Below are 11,768 nucleotides of genomic sequence, written 5' to 3'. Positions count from 1 at the left end.
ACGCCTGGTGATGGTGATTGCGTAGCTCGCGGCTCATATCGTCGTACGCTTGCTTTTGATAAATCTGAAAAGTTATTGTGCGTCGTTACATCGATGGCAGCTAATATATTTTGAAGCTTCGAGTGGTTATAACATTGTCTTATGAGATTGAGCACCCAACTTTTTTCTTCTTCTGTGATATCAACTTCTCTATCCTGCTTGCAGAAGCGTTTTGATCATTTGATGATGCATGTCCTGGGGTTCTGTTTTCATTTTTCGGCGAGAAACGCACTCCCAACGAAATGGAAAGTCAAACGTCCTACCCATTAGCCACCAAGGAGATAAAATCGAACTACATTGATAGTTCAGTAGTCAAATCTTTAAAATTTATTTTTTAAAAATAAATGAAATGTAAAATCACAAATCTGGTTTGATTTTTTTTTTTAAAAATAGTTTAGCTTATGAAAGTATGAAACCAGTTTTAGATTTTTTAAATCATGCTCTATATTACGGTGCATAAATTAGAATTATTTAGATCTGACATGGTGGGGCGCCGGGCCTGTTTGGAACGCAGGAATTTTATAGCATTCGCACCAGAATTTTAAAGGAATCAGTTCAATTTCATACGAAAAACACAGGTAGGCAAAAAAAAATCTTGTATTCCAAACAAGGCCAAGCAAGAAAGCAGCGTGTGGAGATTTTTTTTTATTTTTAACATTTTTTGTAAACTAATTTTAAATCTAACATTGTTTTTTTTTCCAAAACTAACACTTTTGGCCACGTCTATTGCCATGGCGCGGCGAAAAGCCTGTACCGCGCCATGTATGGTGGCGCGGCGAGAGGGGTGACGTGGCGACGACCGGGCCGCTGACCGGTGACGTGGCAGGGTCTGCCGCGTCACCGATCTTGGTGTGGCACTGACGCGCCACAGCGCATGGCGCGGTAGGACCAGATAAATATCGCCACGACGCATGGCGCGGCAGGCCGTGCTCCTGCGCGTGCTCCAGGTGCCGCCATGTTCGTCGCCGGCGTCGAGCGTGGCCGTGGACCTTCAGGCCGTGGCCCCGGCTGCCTCGCCCCCAACTTCCCCTATGTCCCGTCAGCCGCCGCCATGGACCGGAGCTCGAGCGAGGAAGTGATAGAGATAAAAGAAATAGACGAGGGGCAAAAATGTCATTTTCCGTGGCCGGTCTATGCTGTCAGGTCGAGTTAGCGTGCCACGTCAGCAAAAATGGCAAGAATGTATGAAATGCTCTCTCAATGGTAAATATGTAGGAGCAATTTTAAGAGTGATATATAAAGAGGTGACATCCGTTGTAATGATAAAAAGTTAAATATCCCCGTTTCTTGGCGTCTCCCAGGTGAAGCAAGACCATCCCTCTCCTCTGTATTGATCCCATTGCAGCTTCTGGATTATAAGTATGTGACTATGGTGTTGTTTTATTTATTTAAGTCTGAGCATATGCCATTGCTGATGATGTGATGATGACTGTGAGGTGCTTTTAATATACCTTAACATATTTTTGTGCCTTTGCTATTTTGCATTTTTTGGTTGACCATATGTCAATGCAAATGATGCTGCAAACAAATATCTTTATCTGAAATATACGATGTGATTTTTGCTAACATGGACGGCCTACGAGAAGCGGTCATGATTATCACTCTTTTTATGATTTTTTGCTTTGTCATTGCGAGTGAGGTATTCATATATGTCAAACCTGACAATATTTACATGCCATTGCTATTTTGCATTTTTCCCCCGCACATGTCAGTGCCATTGTTGCTTGACACCAAATATCTTCTTCTCAGCTATACCATTTGAGAATATGCAGTCATGATTATCACTGTTTGTGTTTTATGATCTTTTAATTCTGGGGCATCTTCATATGTTTTCATGGATATTGCTTTCTACACTTCGGCTGCAGTTGGCGTGAGCTCAAGGTGGCAACGTTAGTGCGGAAAGTTTTGGTCGTTCGATTAAGGTTTTACAATTGTGTTTTCCCCCAGCGCTTTCCACTGTTTAACACTACAAATTGCGACAGCTTCTCGCGCAGAAGCCCTATCCACGTCGCCCAAAATTTTCCTGGCCGTCCGATCTCGCGTTCGACGGCCCAAATCGCTTCAAGAAAAATATGTTGGGCTTCTATGTCCTCTACCCACACCGCTGCCTCTCTCCCTCCGACTCTACTCTCTCTCTCCCTCTCTCCCGACATGGCGTTATGATGTTTTTATTCCACTTTTTTTTAACTGAGGCACTTGGCATATGGCATATGGAGTGATACGAGCCATTACATATACATGGTCCTTTTTCGTATTCTTAATGAACTGAAGCACTTTGGCATATGCAATGATGACCTACCAAGTAGGGTTACATCTCAATTTCCCGCTCTCTCTCGTCTTTGTTTTTCTTCCTCATTTGCAGGATTAGCTTGCGTCCACTGCATCCATGTGCAGCTGGTATGCCCAGCCAATTGCAAGATCCATGGCTAAGTTAAGGCCACCTGAGGGACCTCATCCAAGCCTGTAATGAGGGCGGCGACAACAGAACTGAGATTTTGTAGACCCACTGAAGTCAACACATGTTGGTGAAGCTTGTCACTTGGTTTGGACAGGCAAACTTGGGGCTGGCTGCATTGTAAGTGGAATTTTCTTTTCTTCTTTGTGCGCTTCACGATTCATGATTTATTGTAGTGCTCTTATCCCTCACAAAGTGCTGCCTGTTCAAGGACAGGTGAAACTAGCTGTAATTTGTTTCTTTTTTACTAGAGGTAATAGTAGGACTCGTAATTTGTGATAAGGTTTGGTTTGCTTAGCTTCCAGCCTTGTAATAGAGCTTTTGTTGGTTCAGGCATAATGTGGTTCTATTTTATAAGAATAGTACACCGATGAATAAATTGGGTATACTGCTTCCACAAAGTTAGCATCAACTAGGTGTTTCTTCCATTGATAGATTGTTCAACAGATTACTAAAAAGATTCCACATTGCCCACTTTTTTTTAGTTTAAAACAAAAGTTTGGCTCTGTAAGGCTACTGTGCATCTCTGAAAAAAAAACATATGTTTCATAATGTAAATTGAGGACAGGGCCAGTAGGTTGCCTATGGTTAGTTTTCTCTGGGTATGCAGAGATTTTCTTTCATCCAGTGTTCCTGTTCCCATGGTTCAGGATTGATATACTCAATCCTACTATATTGCCAGCAGTCTCTGGTATGAAAAATTGTTTAGGAAAGCGAAAACCAAAGAAAAACGGAGATAGTGGATCATTGTTTACCTTTTGTGTAGAGTAATGAAAATGTTTTGAGCCAACCTAGAAAAAATGTTAATTGCTTGCTCTACACCATCTTTTCCAGACTGAAATCCTAGGTTGATTTGGATAAATCACTATTATTAAGAACTATGATACTGCTGCCTTTCCTAGGCTCTGTTCCTTACTAAACTGTTGTCAAATCAATCCCTACGATTAATCGCTATATGTCTTCCTAATGTGGATTTATAGACTACTATTTGTAGGGTCCTATTGTTGTTATGTTCAAAATTGAGGGAATGGGCTACTGCTATGATGATTGCACCATGAATTTGGTTTATTTGTGTTCCATGTAATGATCATGGTGTACCTTTCCACAGATTACATCTCTTTGTTTTTACATGCCTGAGGCAATGCTCATGACCTATGATCATTCTTCCTCTTACATCTTTTTACTATCTTGAGAACTTAGGCAATGACCATGGCCTATGTTGGTACTATTTTTGCTCTCTCTTTCTGCCTGTCCCATGATAGCTGAGGCAATGGTCAATTGGTTGCCTCTGTTTTCTTGCATTCATTCTTGCCTGTTCTGTTTTGTTTAGTTTGGACACACCAATGAGAGATACTACTGAGTGCCTATTTACTATGCAGCTGTAATTTGCTCTTAATAATGAGATCTGAGGTTGTGCTGCCATTGCCTATGATGATTTCTTCCTTTGCCTGTTCGTTACCTGTGATCAGTACCTGTGACGTCAGACTATATACTATCGCTTCTGAGCACATGCCCTATTCCCAAGGATTACATTAACATACACTTTGGTTGTGTCCAATCACTTTTGGTTCTCCTGTAATATTGAATTTTTTGGGTACCAATTTTGTGCTTCCTTTTGCTTTACTTGCTTTTATCTTGGTCCATTTAATGTTTCCGTTGACATTTTTTGTGAACATTGACGACGCTTGAATGCTGCTTCGTAAGAAGAAAGCTCATGCATCTTTTTCCGACCAATGTTGCAGTAGCACTAATAATTGCAATGTTTTTTCAGACCAGTGAGCTGCATATTTGTTGGTTATGTAAATTGGAGCATCCTATTGCCATGTCTTCCTTTAGTATGCATGAGATTAATTTTAGGTGCTATGGGGACAGCTGAAAGTCACTGATCTTTGTTACATTGATTCACACAGCAATCACAAAAAATGGTCATACATGTTCATAATTTCAGTACCAGGTACACTCTCAGTTTCTATCTTCATCCAAGACATGCCTAAAATTTCTTTTCTGTGTGTTTTAAGTAAACAGAGCAATTTATGTTTATATGGGTATCCTACTCATAGCATGCTTTTACTGTTACTAAGATCCTAACTCTTATATATTGTTCATATTTATTAATAGTGTAGTTTCCCTATCTTGATCAGGAGTCTAGAACATGCTGCTACAGCAATAGAGAAATGTTCCCCTGTTTGTACAGGTTGGCTTAATGTGGTCGATTCGAAAAATTTTATGCCTCAGTTAGTCAATTATGATATTCTGTTTTGTTTCTTTTCCCCTACTAGTACCATGAAAAATATGATGCGCCCGTCACTGTTACTGCATTTAATTTATTTAGCAAGAACAGTCGCCTCACCAACTGCTAGAATTGTGTATAGTCAGTCCAAACCATATGCCTGCTTCACGATTCTTAAGCCCAGCGCAAATCGCTTGCATTTTGCCCCATTTGAATGACATGTGGGACAGGATGGCAAATCTCTATTTTAGTAAAATTATAATGGCAGTCTTCAAATTTTCCCTTTTTTATACTGCACTGCATGCATTCTAGATGGTACTGCACTGCATATGCTGAAGAAAAAAACAGGTACCGGATACATGAACATCACATAATTTTTCAAGCATTTTAAATCGTGTTGAGTACTGTATGCATGCGAAACCTATTTTTATTCTCCCCGATGCTTCATATAATGATGTCACCCTCTCATGTCACAGCTTTCCAGGATATCTTTTACCAGATTTGCATTTGCTAATGTGGGCTATAAGTATATAATGACATGCTATTAAGATGGCGCACATTTAAAGGACGTACCCAGTGCAGAGAGCTCCCGCTCTGTGCGGGGTCTGGAGAAGAGTGTAAGTGGCAAGCCTTACCCTCGCCTGTGCAATGCGAGGAGACCGCGACTCGAACCCGGGACCTTCCGGTCACAGGCGGTAAGACTTTACCGCTTGCACCAGGCCTGCCCTTCATATGCCGCACATTTACCTTAAAAAAATTCATGCATCTATGCTGCTGCGTACTTCAAATTCACTGTAAATTCCAGTGCTACATGCATCCTATTGTTGTTCTCTGATGTCTCATAAACTGATGTCACACTGTCATGTGACAATCGGCGAAATGATGAAATTTTTTGGTGTTCGAGCCCTGTTCGCTTCTCTTATAATCCGTACTTTTTCAGCTTGTTTTTTCAGCCGGAACAGTGTTTTCCTCTCACAACAAATCAACCGGAACAGTGTTTCGACTTATTTTTCAGCGAAGCGAACGGGCCAATATCATGCCCCGACACCTCCACTTCCTCTAACAGTTGGCTCACATCATACTACAGAAAACCTAACCGTTGAACTCATTCACGACACCATCGACTCTGCTAATCTTTTGGTAAGTCGTAGATCCTTTTTATTTATCCATATCTATATAAGGACCTGTACACCTGATTAGGCAGCAAAAAATACTCACACCATCTCAGACGTTACAGTTCAAAACATTTCTTTCCTTGCTCATCCCTTTTTTCCCTTAAAATTCAAATAGTAATTATGGTCACTTTGTGGTCAGTTAACTGTGATCCATATTGTTTGATATAGTAAATTGCCCTCCTCTGACATTTTCTATTTTAATTTACACATGGAGTACAAGGCACCTATGTTACTTGCAATGTATTATAGGCCAGGGCACAATGGGAACCCAGCAATAGTTATCCAACTCATATGGATCCATTATGAATGTTACTTGCTTTTTTTTGGAGGGGTAGTAATTTGAATAGGCTGTGTGCTCTAGACAAATGGCTTGCCCTTTATCTTGATGGTTTATTTTTCCCGTTCCTACCGAATATATCTGAGCTATATAAATGAAGCACACATAGAAAAATAATAACCTGGACCGATCAACTGAGCTCTTGAATAAGTAGGGCTGGTCAGATGGTCTCTTCAACAGGCAGTGACGTGGCGTGTGGTTCTGCTCGAGGAAAGAAATGGAACACTTCAGTTGTTTCCTCACATAATCGAGGCTTCTCATGTCCTTCGTAGACCATACGCTACAGAAGTAAGATAATCCATTTCCTTTCTTCATGTACTCCCATTGTAATACATGATGATATGACAGTTCCTGCGATTAATTGGTTCAGAGCCTTTTTGAAATCAATGTTTCTGATAGCCTGCTACTTTTCCCTTTTTTTCATTTCAGACTGACCTTCCTCCCTTTAAAATATGATGTTGGATGAAAACAATGCGCACTGGAAGGTGTGCGTGGAGAAAACTGCGTGACGAACATCAGCCACAAGGCAACTAATTTACAGGTTGGCAACCTGCCTGATGCCTCATTTGTAGTAAGGAATGATCCTTTTCAATCCATAGTGTACCTACTAAGTTCAGAAAATTCATTCTTATTTGATTTAACAGTGGGGGCTTCCCCTGCTATTTTTCCTGGTTCTTAAAAAAAGTTATGTTTCAATTCCTTATATTGATCTGAGTTACCTTATGTTATCAGAATAGAATGTTCTTGGACTACTTTGTGAATTTTTTTAAAAAATAATATTGCAAATTTGCCAGGGTCCGCTTATTAGCTATCAAAATTAGGTTGATCATTTTCTAACCAGAAATACAAGTACTGCTATCAGGTTAAAAAACTGACATAGTTTGTTCAAGTTATCTCAGAGTGTAACTTCCGTTTACTCATCCAACTGTCAGCTATCTCATAGTTTGTTCTGCAAAATTTATGTTCCTAGATTCAAGTTGGTTATTCATTTACCATCTCGATCTTTTTTTGGCCTTAAGGCCAACTACTCTATATATGCCAGGTATCCCATTATCGCATTTTCTCTTTCGATGCTTCTCTGTTATTATTGTTGTGCGTACATATCATAAACTCTATCGACTGCCCCTCTATTGTGTTTAGGTGCATTCAATCAGATAGCAAGCAAAAGGTGAAAGGATGGACAGGTGAACAGCTTAACTCTGAAATGCTTCTTCATTTTTTCCCCATTTCCAGTTTAGTTTACCTATACGTTATACAGAAATTCCTGTGAATTTTATACATTTCTTGCATATAGAATTAGTTCTGTTGCACTGAACTATTTTTCTATTAGACCCCCCCCCCCTAATTAGATAGCATCAAACTAAAACATAGGTTGGTCAGTAGGCAATACCTTTGTATGCAGATTTGCCTTTTTGGATCTCCATGCCAAAGAACAGGTTGTCAATTCAGGCTGCCTTCCTTTGATACGATTTCTCTCTATTTGTAATGTTAGTCATAGCAGTATGCGTGTGCAGTATTTTCCGACACTGACAATGTTAGTTGCTATTGTTAGAACTACTTTTCATGTAAAGTTACTTGCCCCCTTCCTCCAGTGCTGCTTACATCTTTTTAAAAATCTATAGATTTGACCTCCATCTTGAAAATCTATGACATGGTGTTGACCTCTGCATTTCAGCTGCACATCGCCGCCACTCTATGTCCCTCTTTTTCTCACCTCCTAGGCTCACCTTAGTTTGGTCATGTGTCTCTCCTTTTTCAATGATTTTGCTGACTCATCTTCTCAGCTAAGATGCCACATTTTCCTAAATTTGTTTCCCCATTTCAGTGAGTTTGCTACTTGGTTAAATTCAAACTTCGATTTGTGTTGAGAGCAATTGTGCGGATTCCAAATTCAATCTAATAGTGCTCTAATGATGATGAAAATGTGTATAGCATTTTGCTCCAGACTTGTGTCAACAATATCACAGCGCACACTGAAAAAGTATATGAAAACTTCATATACTTACAGAATGAACTCAGCATTGCAGCCAACTATGTTCAGAACAGCAGTGATTTGCAAGATGCCATGAATCAGCTTATTGTTGTCCTACAAGATCATCGATCCAGCATTACTCAACTATTCGACGAATTCATGGAATCCAAGGTACCGTCTATAAACCTTTTCAAATTTCCAGGACATCCACGTATTATTCAAAATTAGAATTCTACATCATTCCATATGCCGGTTCAGTATCTTTGCACGTATATGAACACTGAGTCCCCAAACGCAAAACCAAGCCGTTGGAGTTGGGCAGAAAAACCTGGAAGCCTCCAAGATCAAACCACGCCGCCAACAAGTTCAGCACAGTCATCGAACACATATATCTGAAACCAATGCCTCCCACAACTTCATCAAGTCAGGTAAACCCACTTGGTTCTTAACAAAGTTAACCTTCACTCATGCAAACATGTTGACCATCAATTATACTAATCTAAGCGCACCTCAGATGCCAATAGGAGCAAAAAAAAAAGCTTTCTACCATGCACGCTTGGAGCCAATCAGACAGCGCACGGTGCAAAATTTCCACTCCTATGTACATTCACCCTGCATCTACACTGTGCCTGCAACTTTTCAAATAACAGATATCATGTATAATTGTGCGACAAGTGACCGCTCTTCCTGTACAATTCAGTAACCGACGTACCCGCTTATGTGTAATATATGTGTACACCAACTGCGCTTAGCTATTTTCATTAGATAACGTGGCACCTAATTATGTGAATGAGCGTTTTTTGCAGTTCTGCAGTCTCGTGAACCCTATCTTTATAAACCTGAGTTTATTCATTCACCGGCGCGCACGAAGGCGCGCGACCTTCACTAGTTACTTTTAGGCCATGTTCGCTTCTCTTATAATCTGTACTTTTTAGTTTCTTTTTTCAGCCGGAACAGTGTTTTGGCTTATTTTTTTAGCGAAGCGAACGGGACCTTAATTACCCAACGCATAGGATAATGACTCTTCACCACCTGTCCGGTTTAGAAAAACAAACGGAAGGAGTGTCATCGTGCATGGTAGGCCAGAGTCATTAAACGTGCATCCATGGCTAACACGATTTTCAAATTAAGCAATTATAATGATATGAAATATAATTTATGGAAAAGAAAAAAATAAAAGTAAAATTAAAAAATGATAAACTCCTTATTACGTAACAAAATAGATCAACTTCGTGAAAAATCAAAAAAAAATGGCTTAAGTATGATAATCAGGGCAAGTGTTTTCCTTCTGAATTTTGTATGTCCGTAGCAGATTGTATTTTCCTTCTCATCACAGACAAATAGTATGTCAGACTAAAAGTTCACCTTAGGATCCCATAGTCGTAGGTAGAAAATAATTTCCTCAGGTTCACTTTAGATAGTTTTGATGAACAAAGTTGTTCACTTTAGATAGTTTTGATGAACAAAGTTGTTACACTATGAACTAGGTTGTATTGATTTTACATGATCACGTCAAAACTTGAATTACGTTCTAATTGAGCATGAATCATAAGGACAGATCTAGCTACAAATGTAATGTTGTGAATATCTCGCTCAAAGTATTTTTGGTAATATTATAACACAGTCAAATTTAAACTATCGTGACGATTTTTAGTGTCGTGCAACGCACGGGCATGATTCTAGTTTAAAGAAAAATGCTTCAATATATATCTACAACATCAAACTAATATTATTAAATCGGCCATGAAAAATACATGTCATGATAGTGCATTTATTTTTCATGCAGACTTCGATATATATAGTTTTCTATAAACTTTGTCAAAACTCAAGAAACTTAACTTATGAAATAAAAAAATAAAGGAGAGGTATTACATTTTGGAAGCGATGTACGTACTATTTGACTTGAAACACTTTTAATTTAAATAAGGTGCGAAATTTTGTCTCATGAAGCTAAAATATTTTTATTTTAGCTGAGACATTTTTTTGTGAACTCCTACATTTGAGCAATCATGCCATTATGAGCCGTTGCAAACGTAATTGGAGATTTACTACAAGACTGTGTAGAGCGAGTGGGCAATTATTCATGACTGCATTATCTTCTTGGTGCAATGGGATCGCTCCCACTTGCTGCAAACGGGCCGCCGGAGTCTCTTCGTTACCCCACTAATCCTATAAGGAGTACATGGGAGGACAGTGAAAACCTATATAAGCACGTTCCTGGGCGACACTACTTCACGAAAGCGACTGCACGGCACTCAGTCGACTGTCGTGTGAACACATCCGAGAAAGAGGATCATCGATCAGGTTTCAGGCATGGTGTCTCCATGGCGGAAGGAAGAGCCGGTCGCGCAGCCCTTCAGGTTTGCAGGTGGAGAGCGCGGCTTGGTCGCCGCCATGGCGCCCGCGGTCGCCATCAATCCCGTCATCAAGCCTGCCATGCTGGTGACTCTCAAGGTGCAGGACACCCAGCGGCGCGTCGTCTCGCGCACCATGCGGAGGACAGACAAGCTCCAAGGGCTGATGAACTACTACTACGACATGGTGTGCTCGCCGGCGCCGGCGGGGCGCTTCGTGTTCGACGGCAAGCGGCTGAAAGGGGAGCAGACGCCGGAGGACCTCGGGATGAAGAGCGGCGACCAGATCGACTTTTTCGGGGATCTGGGAGCAACAGACGGCGGCGACGCGGCGGCGGAGGAGGAGGAGGTGGACCGGAAGCCGGTGATCAAGATGAACGTGACGGTCAAGGTGCATGACACGGATGGGCGCGAGGTGAAGCGCACAGTTTGGATTACCCAGAAGCTAAAGGTGCTGATGGACTACTACTACGACAGCGTGCCGGACGTCACGTACGGCACGGGCAAGTTCATGTACAACGGCAGGCAGCTGAAAGGGGGGCAGACGCCCGCGGAGCTAAAGATGGAGGACGAGGACGAGATCGTGATCGACTTCTTCGACGACATGATGGGTGGTGGCTGCGGGTGGGCGGCTGCTGCTGCTGCTGAACAGACGCCGGTGCCTGCGTAGCTCGCTGCGGACTGCTGCTCGATCTGGTGCTGATGGATTTAGAAGGGGACTGATGATGGTTTCGTAGGTAAGTCATCGTGACATCGATGGCAGCTAATAACTTATATTTAAGCTTCGAGTGGTCGCAACAGGGTCTTGAGAGATTGAGGACCAGACACAGTCTTTTTTTTTCAGTGATGTGAACTAAAATCTATCCTGCTTTTCTTAGCAAAAAGGAGAGACAAAACTATATCCTGCTTCCAGAAATGGTTTCCTTGTGACGCATGCCTTTGTGCGGTCTTGTTTTCATTTTTTTTAGTAGAGTGCGGTCTTGTTTTTTTTTTTAGTGGAGTGCGGTCTTGTTTTCATTTTCGGCCAAGAAACGCGGTTGCAACTAAATCCACACGCCAGCCCTCCGTTTCCTTTTCAAACCCAAAATGACCGCCATTTCGAACGAAAATAGCACAAGCAAACAAACAAAACAACGGAAACAACTATTGACAAAGACCAGCCTCAACAGGCTGCATACACGCAAACAAACAAAACAACGGAAACAA

At 41.2% G+C, this 11,768-nt stretch overlaps 1 protein-coding gene across 1 annotated transcript; it reads left to right on the top strand.

The window, feature by feature from the left end:
* The first annotated feature begins 10,521 nt into the window (after positions 1 to 10,521).
* LOC136547084 (uncharacterized) lies at positions 10,522 to 11,441 on the top strand. Its single transcript, XM_066539051.1, has one exon. The coding sequence runs from the start codon at positions 10,522 to 10,524 to the stop codon at positions 11,230 to 11,232; it is 711 nt and encodes a 236-aa protein (XP_066395148.1). The 3' UTR covers positions 11,233 to 11,441.
* Positions 11,442 to 11,768: the final 327 nt, after the last annotated feature.

The sequence above is a fragment of the Miscanthus floridulus genome, chromosome 3 (genome assembly GCF_019320115.1).
Source record: "Miscanthus floridulus cultivar M001 chromosome 3, ASM1932011v1, whole genome shotgun sequence".
NCBI lineage: Eukaryota > Viridiplantae > Streptophyta > Magnoliopsida > Poales > Poaceae > Miscanthus > Miscanthus floridulus.
This window is presented reverse-complemented; position numbering and strand designations above follow the sequence as displayed.

Bases quoted from the DNA above. Each gene is read 5' to 3' on its own strand.
- LOC136547084 (XM_066539051.1), top strand. From the start codon at position 10,522: ATGGTGTCTCCATGGCGGAAGGAAGAGCCGGTCGCGCAGCCCTTCAGG.